Source organism: Thamnophis sirtalis, unplaced genomic scaffold, assembly GCF_051295495.1.
Source record: "Thamnophis sirtalis isolate CommonGarterSnake01/CBP01778 unplaced genomic scaffold, rThaSir2_p1.2 scaffold_8, whole genome shotgun sequence".
Lineage (NCBI taxonomy): Eukaryota > Metazoa > Chordata > Lepidosauria > Squamata > Natricidae > Thamnophis > Thamnophis sirtalis.
The window spans coordinates 78,296,335-78,312,094 of NW_028261388.1; the positions used below are offsets into that span (position 1 = coordinate 78,296,335).

The 15,760-nt window shown below is 37.2% G+C and overlaps 1 protein-coding gene across 1 annotated transcript; it reads right to left on the reverse strand.

Annotated features, from left to right (window-relative positions):
- Window positions 1–272: 272 nt before the first annotated feature.
- Window positions 273–12,565, reverse strand: SNRNP48 (small nuclear ribonucleoprotein U11/U12 subunit 48). Its single transcript, XM_087721959.1, has 9 exons — window positions 12,421–12,565; window positions 10,497–10,610; window positions 9,080–9,140; window positions 8,027–8,092; window positions 6,420–6,608; window positions 5,854–5,975; window positions 4,862–4,983; window positions 3,271–3,429; window positions 273–427 (listed from the first exon to the last, which is right to left on the reverse strand). Exons 1-9 carry the CDS (start codon window positions 12,487–12,489, stop codon window positions 394–396), a joined length of 936 nt encoding a protein of 311 aa, XP_087578085.1. The 5' UTR covers window positions 12,490–12,565; the 3' UTR covers window positions 273–393.
- Between the last annotated feature and the right edge of the window lie 3,195 nt (window positions 12,566–15,760).

Genomic DNA, 15,760 nt, shown 5'->3' on the forward strand with positions numbered 1-15,760 from the left:
AAAAATGTATTTGTACTATAAATATTTTTTTTTATTTTTACAATAAATATATTTATTGTTAAAATAAAGGCAGAATAATTTGTTGAATGTTACTAAAGTGAATGTTTTAAAGAATAGTTTAATATTAGAACCAACAACAATTGATTTAAGGGCTGGTAATTGTCTATGTGAATAATTAAACAATGTATTTATTTTATTTATTAATTTTTTGTCATCCATTTCACTATCCAAAGTGATTCTGAATGGCATATATCCAGTTTCCGAGTGTGATAGAGATTTCAAATGATATTTATTGAAGTAGGTAACATCTTAGTTGTCAGTGAGATATGTTACTGGAATTAAACAGATACAACTTGGTTTGGCTCCACATCTCTTGTAATAGAAATGGAAGTATTATTTTCTTCTTTTATGATGCTTTCCTTCATCTCTGAAATAAAATGAAAGCCAGTATTATGTTGGAGCTTATCTTGCTACTACATTTTTTAAAAACCCACATATTTTCATGAAACAAGGCTTTATCCTTATAATTCTCATGCATACTGAAATGAAATTGAAATACACACTGCTGCATTTGCTGATATTTATCTTTTGATACCTTTTTCATCAGCTATTTAGAATATAGAATCTTTGAGGGAATATTTTAACTATCTCCCCCTTAATCTTAAATCTAAATGGACGGCACAAAATGAATGAGTTTTTAGAGAGAGAACACAGAAGCGTGAAGCAGAGCAGTATAAAGGCTAGTTAATTTACACTATTTATTCCCTCTTCTGTTTTCAGTGTCTCCCTTCCAATGGAGGGGAATCTGTTATTTTTCATCAATAGGAAAAAGGAGATAGAGAAGATAAAAAAACCTCTATCCCTTCTCTTGCAGTCCAAACACTCATGGTGAATATGTTCCTATAGCACAAACTAAAAGCTACTTAAACACAGTTTACTGTCCAGATTCACAGAATGTGTGAACCCATAAAGCGTGATTTATAATACAAGTAATCCTCACTTTAACAACCACAATTGGGAATGGACCCTCGGTTATCGAGTGAAGGGGTTGTTAAGGAAAATGACCCACCTCACTGCTTCACTTAATGACCGTGACCCAACAATCCTCATTGTGGTCATCAAATGATCTCATGGGCTGTTAAGTGAACAGAGACTCTGTGCCTATGGAGGGATTTGGGGTTCTGTCCATGCTTGAATTTCAGCGGCCAAGGTACACTTAGGCATGGAGTTAAGCATTCTTCTCTCTCCACCTTTGCAGAGCTCTCTGTAGGGGTGGGAAAGAGAGATTTTGGGCTCCATGCATGACTGAATTTCAGCTGCTGAAATCCACAAAAGCACAAAATGGCAGGAACCTCTTTCATTCAGCCCCCATAGATGACAGGGAATCCTCTTGGTAGGCTGAAGCAGTCCACAGCCTTCCCTGCCAGCTTCTCCATTGACTTTCTGGGGAGGCCAGCAGGAAATATTGCAAGTGACAATCACATGCTCATCGGGCATTTGTTAACAGTCATAAGTGTGAATACATCGCCAGGCAGCCAGATCATGATTATGTGACAGCAGGGGGTGGAATGACATTTTGCAATAGTCCATAATTTTTTTTACAGGCTGTAAAGCACCCTTTTCAAGGCCTTCATAATTTCAAACTATTGTTAAATAACCAGTTATTAAGCAACGACTGAGCTAAGCAACGGATAAGAAGATCACATTTTGGCTTAGTTTGGTTGTGTGAACACATCCTATATAATACTGCTGCTACCAGACCAAATGATGGCTATTTTTAATATGGTAATGTATAAGTAATATCTTACTCTGTACACTCTATATTAATCAACATTATTAGGACAGCTAATTGATTCAGTTATCCCCAAAGTACAACAGTATCAAAACAGAGCTACGCATTCATACAACAGTTGCTTATATATTGTATACTTCATTATTTTTTAAATAGTTTAGCAACTTATCTAAGTAGATTAAATTACCCAGGCCACAGGACAGGTTTGAGCAGACTAGTAAAGAACTCATTTTTAAAAATGTCTATGGAGATTCTCAGTCATCCAGGTCATGGTTGTTCCAAAGGTGCTTTATGAAGAGGCAACTGGACTTTTCTTATTTTTAAAAACTTTCTATCATTTAAGATTTAATTCTACACAGAATAAAACAATTGCCTATTAAAAGTTACATTTATTCACCCTGGTTTTATGGGACAAAAAAAGTACAGGTAGTCCTCAAGTTACAACCGCAATCGAGCCCAAAATTTATGTTGCTAAGTGAAACATTTGTTAAGTGAGTTTGTCCATTTTGTGACTCTTCTTGCCATATTTGTTAAGTGAATCACTACAGTTGTTAAATTAGTAGTACTGTTGGTTAAGTGAATCTGGTTTCCTTATTGACTTTGCTTGTCAAAAAAGGTGATCACATGACCCCGGAACACTGCAACCGTTGTAAATGTGAATCAGTTGTCCAGCATCCAAATGTAAATCACGTGACCATGGGGATGCCTCAATGATCATAAGTGTGAAAAATGGTCATAAATCACTTTTTTTCTGTGCCATTGTAACTTCAGTCACTAAACGAACTGTTGTAAGTTGAGGATTATCTCTATTTTGCTTTAAAATCCTAAAGAAAATACTTTTATAAAATTACAATTACTGTCAAGTAATATTTTCATCTCTTTCTGTATATTTGGTTGTCAAAACAGAACCCAATGCTAAGTCTTCAGTTTTATTTACGCCACTTCATAATCCATATATTCCCAACAGCCCTTTTTATATAAAAAAATACCACTGCCTATGTTATAGGCCAGTTGAAGTAAAAAGACGGGAATAAATTCATGTAATAGTTTATTTTAACCTGGTCAACCTAGGAAACCAATGGGGAGTTTTGAAATTTGTTTTATTTTTAATTATTTCATGTCAGTATTTTTTTAGTACTTTCTCTGAAATAGGAGAAATTATGATCTATAGGATTCCATAATAGTTATTTCTTTTAGATTATGTTGATCATTACAAAATCAACTTTTGTTATTAAAAAGTATATGGTTGAGTTTATAATTGATTCTGGTATCATTGCTAATTTGATACATCTTTTGATTTAATATCTTGGGCAAGTATAGGAAGACTTAAAGTCAATAGCTGGATGAAAATCACTGAAATTCTTTCCTACAAATTAACACTGAATGTAAACAAGTTTTAAGCATGTCCTACAATCCCAGCCTTTGATGTAATATCACTCTAGTTCAACACAAGTAGAGATCAAAGATCTCTATCTTACCTATCTTTTTTCCTTCGGGAATCTCTCTCTCTTTCTCGACTTCTTTTCCGTCTGCCTGGACTTCTGCTTGAATTCCTCCGATGTCGAGAATAATCAATATCTTTTGAACTTCCACAAGACTGTCTTGAATCAGCTGATGCAGATCTTCGCTCTTCCTTGCTAAAGAAAAGACAGTAATTACGTCCTAGCTGTGATCTTGATCATTAACGTTGGGGGAGGGAATGAATGCTAATTTCTCCCGGTGAAAATTGCCACTAATGGCAAAACAATTAGCTGCACAGAATCACGTAAAAGGACTGGGCTTCAAAACCCAGCTGTATCACCATTGCTGTCAGAACTCAGCTGCACTAGAATTAACGGGAAATCAAGGGAAATGTCTACGACTGCATTGTTTGCTCCCTACTTTCATTTTAATTTTGTATTTCCATTTAAAGATGACAGTGCCTAGGAAGCTAGACAGTGAATACAGTTGTGTTTCTAATAAAATTTGAATTATGAAAAATCTTTCTGTAAAATATTGCAAGGAGGAAGCCACTATTCTTAACAAGTGTGATATTTAACCCTACTTTCTGAATGCCATTGTGCTTTGCAAACACAACCTGCTTCTACCATTCACCATGACTCAATATTTAAACAAAGCCCTGCTTCTCACAAATGCATTTGTAACTTCTCTTTAATTATTTCACAACTATCAAAAGACAATTTCATCTGTTGTCAATAACTGGCCAACAATCTAGTTCTAAGCAACAAAGGGATAGATGTTCTACAACTTTTACAAAATATAAAACCAGTAGCATCACTAAGTAAGTAAGTAAGTAAGATCTTTATTACGGTCAAAGACCAGCAATATACATTTGTCTTTACACTATATTAAAAATACTAACATTAAAATATAATTAAAAAGTATTGACGTTAAAAGTGGATAATAACATTATGGTCCAAAGATTGTTAAAGATATGTCCAGATAATTGGTACAAGATGGTACTATATTTCTGTAGCCAATTTTTTTTCTTATGGACATTGCAGCAGCACAGAACTTTGCCGCTGCATACGTGGTAACCGGGTTAGTGTCCGGGAGGAGGAAGCCTAGATAAAAATTGTCTGCCCTCCCTGGCAATCTCTCTAATAAGGGGAGAATATATGCAGACCTACAAGCTCTGTATAGCTCGCAGTGTAATAGAACATGTGAATTATCTTCCACTTCTCCTTTACCACATATACAAACCCGTTCGGCTATGGGTGTTCTCTTATACCTGCCCTGGAGGAGTGCTGAAGGAAGAATGTTAAATCTGGCTCTGAAGAAAGCTATTCTTTGTTTTGGAGAGATCAGGTCATTTAGATATCCTAGCCGATTCCCACACACCCTGTTTGATTCTGTCCCTATTCTACCTTTCACTAAAGGAAATAGGCATTGGAAAGAGTGAAAATAAACTGAATTGGACACTGGGTATAGCATGACACCATGATATGCAGACCTAATCTGCAAGTCAGTAATTCCAGTTTCATTTGAATTAACAGAGGAACAAAAGTATAATTTCTTAAGTTACTGCCAACTTAGAAAACAGCAAAGATTTGTCAATGATAATCATACCTTCCTGAAGACTTTGCTGAAAAAGTGGATTTTTCATCTTCATGAACCCCGATATTTCTGTTCTCCTCCTGCCAATGAGTGGTAAGTTCTTCCATGTGTACACCAATCACATCTCTGATTACCTGAGTATTCAGAAAAATTAAAATTGGACAAAATATTAATGGATGCCAGAACAGGCTAGATAATATTCAGATGGAAAGCCACCTTATGCAGAATGTCACTAATATGATCTATGTCAGGGGTGCCCAACTTGCGGCCCACGGGCAGGATGCATCACGCACTGCCCATACTCACGCCTGGTTTAGCGAAGGGGGGAAAAGTCATGTCACATGACGATGCCATGATGATGCGAGTTTCACACTCCCGGTCTATGTTTACTTTGCTTACATTCATTCCTTCAACCCATTTCTCTCCCCCTCCTTTCCTTTTGGCTACTGTTTTCCAGTTGTTATAAAATTATGTAAAATAATTGGCCCAGTATAAAACAAAGGGAAAAAAGCATATGGAAAGTTCACCAAGCCGTTAATATTGTTAATGCATTATAATTAACTCAAGCAATTAAAATGCGTAAATTGAAAGTGTAAGTAAATATCTGCAAATGAAGAACTAAATATTTTAAACAACTTATAAAACAACTGTTTGAGAGATAATCATTTATCCCTCCAAATATTTTCCTATTTTTTGCCATGTGCTGGCTACAGTTAACCATCCTACACTGATCTGGCAATAGTAAAAATATGAACTGCTAAACGTTACAATAATTGACACCAAGTATTCAAGGTTATAAACTTTTTAAGATCAGGCAAATTTAACTTATTGCAATGCATTAACTACACTGACAGCATGTAGACACTGATAGCCTCAACTCAACGATATTTTTGGAAAACAAGAGAATTTAAATATTCCTGCCTATTTAAGGTATTTCATATATAGATGTTTTTAAATTGAGAAGAAAATCATTTGAGATAATATGATTCCCAAATCATACAGACCTCTGTGTAGGATTTTTTTGTTATATGGACATTCTTAGCTCTGTACGATTGCCGCCGTCTTTTATAATCCCGCATCTCCGCAAGAATTTCAAGATGAGATTTTGGACCTTTCTGGCCATCATCTAAAAGGGAAAAAGTATGCTGTGTTAGGAACAATAATTCCGGTGGATTTATTCTGTAATTTAGGTGCAAAAATGGGGGCTATATATGATAGATAATTTCAGCAAACGCCTGTAATCTAGACCACTTTAACTAGAAGGGATTTTTCAAGATAACAAGTGAAGCAAATTAATGTCACTCTGTCTCAGCAATAGAGGAAAGGGTTTGATCACCTGGTCCCAATGACAGGCAATAGCTACTGGGTGCAATTCAGGCCAATTTCTGTTCCATTAATTTAATTCAAATTCATTAATCTGGGAATGCCAGTGTTATAAGAAAACAGGAAATACTATTAAGCATCCCACGTTAACAGCAAAAATGGATCCCTCAGCAAGAGACATTTTACATGTTTTTTTAATTTTTAGATATAAAAAAAGCGTAGCTGTATAAAAAAAAAAATTCCAGACCTTGGTTGACTTTTGCTGCCAAATCTACAAACAGATCACTGTCATTTTCTGTCGCCTGAGATCTTGACCTCTGGTTCTTTGTCTCTGCAAGGACGTAATCGTAAATTGCAAGTCGGTCAGCTTGGGTCAGATCACAGATGTAACGCTTGTGGTTTTGTGGAACTTCTGCAGGCTGTGATGAATAAGCGCCTAAAATGTGAGAACAGTTTGGATCTATCAATCAAAACCAACACAAATAGCAATATTCTGAAGTTTTAGGTCGCAAATGGCCCGATATAGACTGATACCAATTTGTGGAGTTTCCATGAAGCTACTGACTTCATTTGACCTATTACTACTATAATTAGAGTCCAAAAGGCAATTTACTCTTAGGACAAACTGGCAGTTGTCTAGGAAAAGGAATTGCCCAGAACTTTAGAATGTGAGATGTAATTTGGGGGCTGGGGGGTGGGTGAGGGCTGTACTGCACCTTTAAATGTGATGCTGAGCTCACACTTAGAAAAATGGGAGTTAAAACTAAGATGAGAGTAAGGCCAAATAAATATTACATTCAAATAAAAAAAAAATATTCCCATTTCTTTATTATACTTCCTTCTTTCTCATATTAAAATTTATATTTCAGCAGCATTTTTTGAGGATTGGGGACTACACCCAGTTTTAGAGGAACATAGTTTTCTTGTCCTATTGTAACTGGGCTTCTCACTGTTTTTTATAGTACATCTAATTTTCTCAGCAGGGCTAATAATATATTTGAAATCATAGTCCCCTGCTGTGGCCCAGCAGGAGCCGTTGGAGCTGCCACCAGACTCCGACAGCGAGGGGCCCTATGAGTCGGCTTTGGAGGATGTGGCGGATCCTGGACAGGGTTCCGACTCCGAGCAGGGCGCAGAGAGGCTGGTTGGACACCAGGAAGCGCCTGAGCCTTGGACCAGTGGGGAGGAGACAAGGGAGTGTGATCTGGACGTCAGCAGTGGGGAGGAGCCAAGGGTGTTGTTCCTAGATGCCCGACACCGGAAAGCTACTTGGCATAAGGAATAATTACGCAGTTACAGGAGGTAATTGCACTCAGCTGGTGGTAATTAGGCTCCTCTCCAGACTATAAAAGGACTGCTTGTGCACACGCCCTTTTTGCAGAAGTCAACGCATTAACTAATGTTGGAGAACAGTATTGTGAGCTTGGCAGGCTGGATTGCTGCCAAGGCTTATCTGAGCTGGATTGCTGCCAAGGTTTGTCTGTGCCGGTTTGCTGCCAAGGACCTGTCTGTCTATTAATAAATTCCGTAAAGTATCTTTGGCTTGAAGTGGAATGAGTGGGGTCAGAACAGTCCCCACTTTGGATTTGGCAATGGGAATGATTTCTCAGGAATTAGGCTGCAAGTAGGCAAAACAGTGACTGACTCCAATAAAAGCAAAAAAAAAAAGTAAGTTCCCAGAGAAGAGAAAATGAGATATTGAATAAGAGTTCTTTATATCAGACCATTATTCAGCATATGCAAGGGAAGTAAATAAAAATCAAATTTGTGTTCAGAATCTCAGTCAGTACCACAGTTTCTATACCAAGTGGATGTTTGTGGGCTCCCGAGGGAAAAATCTTAGCTTTCACTTACCTGGGCAACAATTTCCACACTCTTTGGCCATGGCTTTCTTAATAATGTCAAACTGCAAATCTTTATCTGTAGCAAAACAAAAGATAACACAGGAATGTTAAGTATATTTTTGTAATTACTAAATGTATGCCTGAGAAATAGAGGCTATACTTTTGCAGTACTGAGCAATGTTAACAATATACTCAGAAATTTGTACCATTGGAAATCATGTGTTTCTTTTTCTATAGTCATTTTTAATATTCCAGACTCATTGAATCTTATAAAATCAAGAGAAACTGACAGATTTTGAAAAAATAAGTCTTGGGGTAGACAAACTAACATTGTTCATATATTGTGTTAAGCCAGTGTTTTATCTATTTTTGATTGGAGTGTTGGTTTTCACTTATTATGATGCAGCTAATTGTATCTTATTTAATTACCATTGTTAAGCAAGTTATAAAAAATAATCAACAATTATCTCTTTTAGAATACAAATAATTCCTCTATAGATGGTGATTCCAAACCTTGAAAATAAAAGCATTTTAAAAATGCAACTTGACGTGACCACATCTGAGTTTAGAACCTTTTGGGGGGGGCAATAGTTAAGTGAATCACCATACTTATTAAACAAATGCTGCAGTCATTAAGCATATTCACTGCCTGCAATGAGTGTTGTTTTTGCCAGAAACCAGAAGTAAACAACGATTTACAGCAAAAAAAAAATGTAAATCGTGGCTCACAACAGCTATAAATGCAGGCCATCCAAAATGCTCAGCATAGTAATAGGATGTGTGTGTTCAATTCCTAGTTGTACGGAAACCCTTGAGAGATCTGTGGTAACTTTGAACAGCTACTAAGCAATCTTTGTAAGTTGAGTATTACTTGTAGACAGCTCTTAAACATATATCCATACTTCATCTCTGCATAGAATCAACGTTTTATACTGACAGTGCATACAAGATCTGGTCTGATGTTTTTATTCTTGCTTCTAAAAATATCAACTAGCATTTGTTAGTACTTTATGTTACATTTCAGTACTGGTACTTTAGTATTTATTATCACATTCGTACTCACCCATTTGAACTTTAGGAATTTTGCCTTTGTCATAGAAAAAAGTAGAATCATACATTTCAGCCTAGGAGGCAAAATATATGTAAAATAATATTATCAAATGGAAATATAATTGATCAGCCAGCAGCCTTTGAAATTAATAGAAAATAAATAAGATAATATTCAAAGAGATAAAAGTAGCAGGTAAACAAACCCACCATATTGGACTTCCCTGATAAAATAATTTTCTAATTTATCCTTATAAATCATCTTGTAGATCTTTAAAATTGGCACCTCAGCTCCAAAACTGTAGTAGAGTCATGTCCAGTTCTCACTCCCTTTATAATTTTTTACACTGGTGCATAGCACAAAACTTAAAATCATAAAGCAGAGCTAGGACAGTCGAACTACCACCATTCAGTTCCATCTAGATGCCATCCACAAATGCAATCAATGCCATTTCATTCGCATACCCAACCCTGAAATCTACTGGAATCCCACTTCATTCAGATCCCTTTGAAGGAGCAAGGCAACCAACTTCTCAACAATCCTCCCTAAAATAAGGTTGGAAACATGAAAAAAAATTGTCCAAAACATGTTTATGCATGGCTTTGGAAGGAAGAGGTTGCCACTTTAAGCAATGCAGAACTTTAATTTTATATGCCAACATGTGTAGCCTTTGTGGAACCAAGAAATTTTTGCCAGTAAAGATAGTGTTAGAAACTGATTTTATTGATCTTTATTATTATTTTTTTAAAGGTGTGACAAGATCCTTGGGCATTAAGAGAGTATAATGGTATCTACAGAAAGCATGATGTTTACCCCTTATCTAATATTGCAATAACCTTATCAATATAACTGTGGAAAGTATTTAAACTAAAATGTTATCTTTAAAAAAGTAATTGAAAACACTTTCTGAAACTAGCAGAAATGCTAGAATGAGGTAAAAGAACTGTGAGAGAGTAAACCAAAGGGAAGAACAAATAAGCACTGCCTATAATTGTTCTGTCATGTGTCTGTAAAAGTGAATCACAATATACCAAATTAGAACCTGGTTGCTGGAAGCAAGTTTCTGAGACTATTGGAAGTCTTTTCTAAAACTTAACATTCGCAGCTATCAAATTCTCTTCCTCCATCATCTGGCCATCAGGAGAAAGTGAACAACGTGGGGTGGGGCGGTCTCAATGAGCTATGCGTAAAATAGCCTTCAAGTGGCTCATCCATGACTTTGATTTTAGTATCTGTGTTAATTTGCTAATGGAGCTCTAACAGATTTTTTGCAGTAACAATTTTAGGGGGAAATAGTCTGGTGTCCATCTAACCGGTGTCCATTTCAAAAATCTAAAGCCAGCTTTGTTTTCAAAAGAAGATCAAATGTTTTCTTTCCATCCTCAAAATATGAACCTTTTAAAAAAAGGGGGGGGGGACAGCAAAGCATTACCTCTTCCTCTTTAGAATATTCTAGTTTTCTCAATCTGCAGGATCTCATATGTTTCTCCAAGGAAGATTTAGGCATTTGATGATTAGTATCATAAGGACAAGTCACTTTCTCATTCTGGAGGGGGAAAAAAAGAAAATAGGTTTTAGCATGAAGCACAGTGGCAAGACTTAGTAGACACGCTTGACAATAAAACATGATTTTCAATTTTTCATTTTCCCCATGCCTCATTTGATGAAATTATTAAGGTGCTAGACTAAAACCCAGAGATTGCAAGTTCTAATCCTTCCTTAAGCACGAAAGCTTTGGACCAATCATTCTCTCGGCCCAATCTTCCTTACAAGGCTGCCTTTGTAGGCAAACAGGAGCTAACAATATTATTAGGTACAAAGCCAGTGGGTGTCCTTTGGCCACTCAATCTCAGCACTAAGAAGACAATGGCAAGCCATTTCCAAAATCTTGCCAAGATATCTGTAGGGACTAGTCCAAACTAACAATGATTTGCAGGCACAATCCAGATACCCTAAAAATAAATATTAAAACTAGCAGGAGAATTATTTTCCAGGAAACAAAGAAAGTAAGTTCCAGTTCTTCTAGATGAATGAAATGTTCAAGAGCGATTCCTAGCTCTCTCTCTTTTCCTCTCTAAGAGAACGAACACTTAACACATGGTTCCTCTAAGATGAACTGAACTCCTGATGAAAACCTAGGTAGTTTTCTTGGCAGCGATACACAAATGGTTTGACACTGCTAAATTCCAGGAATTTTTGTTTTAACCTGTTGGAAGAAATGTCTTTCTGGGTTCGGCTCCAAGTGGGTAAAAAGACACTGGAGACATGGAGGCTGATTGGAAAGATGGTTTTAATGGTGGACAGGACCACGTGGCTTGAGTCCTGAACAGAAAAGGTGATCACATGCTTCTATGTTGGTGGAGAAGAGAAAGGAAAGCAAGGGAGGAAGAGAAGCTGAGTCCCTGGTTTTATGCCCTCTCTGGCCTTTGATAGCAATAGCAATAGCAGTAGACTTATATACCGCTTCATAGGCCTTTCAGGCCTCTCTAAGCGGTTTACAGAGAGTCAGCATATTGCCCCCAACAATCTGGGTCCTCATTTTACCCACCTCGGAAGGATGGAAGGCTGAGTCAACCCTGAGCCGGTGAGATTTGAACCGCTGACCTGCTGATCTAGCAGTAGCCTGCAGTGCTGCATTTAACCACTGCGCCACCTTGGCTCTTGAGTTTGTATTCAGATTGGTTGTCAAACTCCCATGGGCCCATGCAGGGGCAACTCTCTAGGCTGCGTTTTGGATCCAGGTTTGGTTGAGTTCTCAGATGCCATGTGGTGTGTTGGGTTATGCCTTAATCCCATCACTCTGGACCTGAAGGGGAGAACTCTTTATTATGTAAAGTGGACTAGCTCAGGCTTTAATGGCTCATTGACAAAGAGGGATGGGCAGGAAGCTGCAGGCAGCTATTCTGTCTTTTAAAACATGTTTCTTCCTTTTCACATCCAGAGAAATATTCTGCCTTTTCAATATTTCCTAGGATGTTTCATTTTCCTGGAGAGGGCTGGCTGATAACTTCCTACAAACCATTGCCCCAAACTGGCTCTTTGTTGTATATATAGTAACATTAATCATTGCAAAACCACACTAGAAGCCCCTATATAACACTGCCTTATTTGAGCTGCAAAAAAATCCGAAGGATCCCTCGGTGGCAGTCGAGGAAAGCATCCAATCCTGTCTCAGGCTGGACCAGATCTGCGCAGGCAATTCTGCAAGAGGTTTTTCAAAGAGTGTTTGGTGCACTGCACGCAACTGAATAAAAGCTCTTGCTGAAGTATCTATTCTTCCTCGTTCCCCGGGCAGAGGGTTAACCCAGCTTCCTTGGGGACGACCCTGACCTGCCGCCGTCCGAAGAGAGCCTTACCGGGATCCCAAACCAGAGCGAAAGCGAAGGAAGGCGCTTCTCCCCCGGGCCGTCTGCCTCGGCAGCCATTTTGGAACAGGGCACTCCCGCTTCAATTTCGCCCCGATTCAAGAGGCGACGCCATCTTCACTTCTGGCAAGGTAACGTCCTGACTTTTGAACCTGGAAAAGGTATATTAGAGGTATCTAGGAGACCGTTTCATTGTCAATTAATTATTTATTTTTTTTAACAAAAACGCTTTTAAACCGAAGGCAGCTTTAATTAATAACTAAGAAACCTGGCCCGGTTTCAAAACATCCCGCGGGTGGAGTCTCGCGATATTTCTCCGCTGCGCCCGACCATGAGAGAAATGGAAGGTGCGCACCTCCCCTGAAGGGCGCCCCCTGCAGTTGGAGGACTAAATTAGTGCCAGTAGAGTCAGAATGGTCCTTGGCAAGTGAAGCGTTTCCGATGCATGAAACGCTCGGTTAATTTTTCTTTCTCGAGATCTAAACGGGTTTAGTTCCACTAGTTACGCAATAACAAGATTAACGCTTGTTTCCTGTTTTTGGTGGTATCTTTAACCGTTGCTCAATTTTTACCTCGAAGTAAAAATTTACTCTATAGAGTTTTGAGGCTGAATGCAATCATTTTTTTTAACTTAAGCAACGTCCATTCTTAATACTAACCCCCCCCCCCCAATTTTTTTCTCTTATTGGACTATAAATGAAAGCAAATTAAGGGTCAAAAATGTATTTTTTAAAAAGGATTAATACACATATAGCTTCTCTTTAAATCATATCTGTCTGCCTTATACAAGCCTCTTGTTTATGCCCAGTGCCTAGATCCCCCCCCCCATATTTATAGAGGCAATGAATGTTAAACCTAACTGTTAACCTAAACTGTTAAAAATGCAGTATAGATGCAAATTGCATTCACTGAATTCTAGAGATTGGGGGGGGGGGGGCTGAGGTGCAGGGAGAGAAAGAATCAAAGGGAGAGAGAGAATCAAATGTATTTTTTAAAAAAAATGATTAATACACATATAGCTTCTCTTTAAATCATATTTGTCTGCCTTATACAAGCCTCTTGTTTATGCTCAGTGCCTAGATTCCCCCCCCCCCATATTTATAGAGGCAATGAATGTTAAACCCATCCTGTTAAAAATGCAGTATAGATGCAAATTGCATTCACTGAATTCTAGAGATGTGGGGGGGGGCTGAGGTGCAGGGAGAGAGAGAATCAAAAATAGTTGCACAGCACATATTGCCACGACAAACAGAAGATGTGAATTAATATGTTGTCATACCAGTGTATAGTGTAATATTAAAAGAGCCAGTGTTTAAAAGCACCAGGCTGAAAAGAAACCAAGAGATTTGGGTTATCTACAGCCACAGTGCCAACCTATTGGGAGTGCGCCAGATGGAGAATTATATTATTTTGATTATATTTATTTATTTATTTTTATTTATTAGACTTATATACCGCTTCGTAGGGCTTTTAGCCCTCTCTAAGCAGTTTACAGATTTTTTTTTAGCAAACTGAGTTAGCAACTTGCCCCCACAGTCTGGGTCCTCATTTCACCCACCTGGGAAGGATGGAAGGCTGAGTCGACCTTGAGCCAGTGAGATTTGAACCGCTGAACTGCGGATCAGTCAGCTGAAGTGGCCTGCAGTACTGCACCCTAACCACTTATTGTATTTTTGACATGGGCAATATACTTGTACCCAATTGTCATATTACTCAGGGTACTTGATAATTGGAGATGAGGGAATTGCACTTCTGCCCACAAAAAAGAACATGAAAGAGGGGCGATTTTATGAGTGGCTTGAAAAAAAGATATAAATAGAAAGAAAAAAGCAACAAAACATGAAATAAATATCACAGACGGCACATGATTAAATTAGGGGGAGGGGAAATAAGAAAATATCAAAATGTATAAATATGCAGGCGGAAAAGTGATATGAATTGACAAATGTTAAATAGAAATTATAAGAATGCATATCTAAGAATGAATTTGAAAGGGGAAAAAAACTTTGTACAAAAAAACATGAACAGTGATACGAAAAGAAAATGTCTTTAGGAAATAATGGGAGCTCACTCCCATTGTGAGCTGTGAATAACTACTAATATGGATTACTGATATTCTGATAATGAAATCAGTGTGAACTAAGCATGAACTATATATCAGGAACACAAAATGAATTTGAAAAGAAAGCCTAACAAGCCAAAACAGTACAAATGAGATGGAATATATGACCTTCTAATTAGCTAAATACCTTCTTAATTAGCTACAATATTTATGTGTTTTAAATGTTACATGAGAGTCTCTTGGAAGATGGAAGGATAATCTTTGAAGTCCAGCTGAATGAGTCAGGGAAAAATTCCTAAGGCAGGCCTTATTAATGAAGGGATGAGGTTTTCTATTATATTTAAATATAAGCATTAATTTCTCATGTGATTTATATTATTTAACAGCACTTGTCTGCATGCACCATCCTTTGGCTCCTTCAAAAAGAGTGTTATTAGATTGGTCTTTATATTTAATTTTAGCTCCATTTTAGTTCCATATTTTCATTGTGAATTTAGTTGTTGCATTTATTAAATCAGGACCATGTACTTTAGTAGCATAATGCTACATCTTGTCATTTTTAGAGCACAAAGTAACTAACTTATATGCTAGATTAATTCTTTAAAATCAAAGAGTGCCTTTCTTTTCAATTACATAGGATTATCTTTTTTTGCTGTACCTCAAGTTCCATTAAGCCAAAGAATTTCATGAGTTAAAAAATTCCACATTTTAGAAATATAATTCAACATCACATTGAGATATTTCTTCCTAAAATTATTAACTTACGTGTTAATCAAATAATACAAGTTAAAGCATTTTTTCAACCTTGGCAACTTTAAGATGTGCAGATTTTAATTCTCAGAATTCCACACGTCATAAAGTAGCTAAGATTGGGGGGAAAAAATTAAAGCATTTTCATATTGCTAAAATCCATTTTATTTATCTATTTCAGGGGTGTCAAACTCTCGGCCTGTGGACCGGATGTATCACACGCTGACCACGCGTGGCCCCATTTTAACAAAAGGGGAAAAGTCATGATACATTACGTGATGAAAACGTGACGCTGTGAGTTTGACACCCCTGATCTATTTTAACCCATTCCTTGAGGGAAATAATGGACCCAAAAGAATATTTCATTTTAAAATCATAAGTATATTTTACGTTTTTAGTAAACGAATCCATTGATTTTCCAAAATTGGATATTTCATTTCTTCCTTTCACAGATCAAATATAGAAATAAAATTAACTTTCATTTAATGTCTTAACATCTTATCAAACTGAATAGTTGAA

Coding starts and splice junctions, on each gene's coding strand:
- SNRNP48 (XM_087721959.1), bottom strand. CDS start 12,489: ATGGCTGCCGAGGCAGACGGCCCGGGGGAGAAGCGCCTTCCTTCGCTT. Junction 9,141..10,496: donor AATATTCTAAAGAGGAAGAG/GTAATGCTTTGC, acceptor TTTGCCTCCTAG/GCTGAAATGTATGATTCTAC. Junction 428..3,270: donor TCCCGAAGGAAAAAAGATAG/GTAAGATAGAGA, acceptor ATTTTATTTCAG/AGATGAAGGAAAGCATCATA.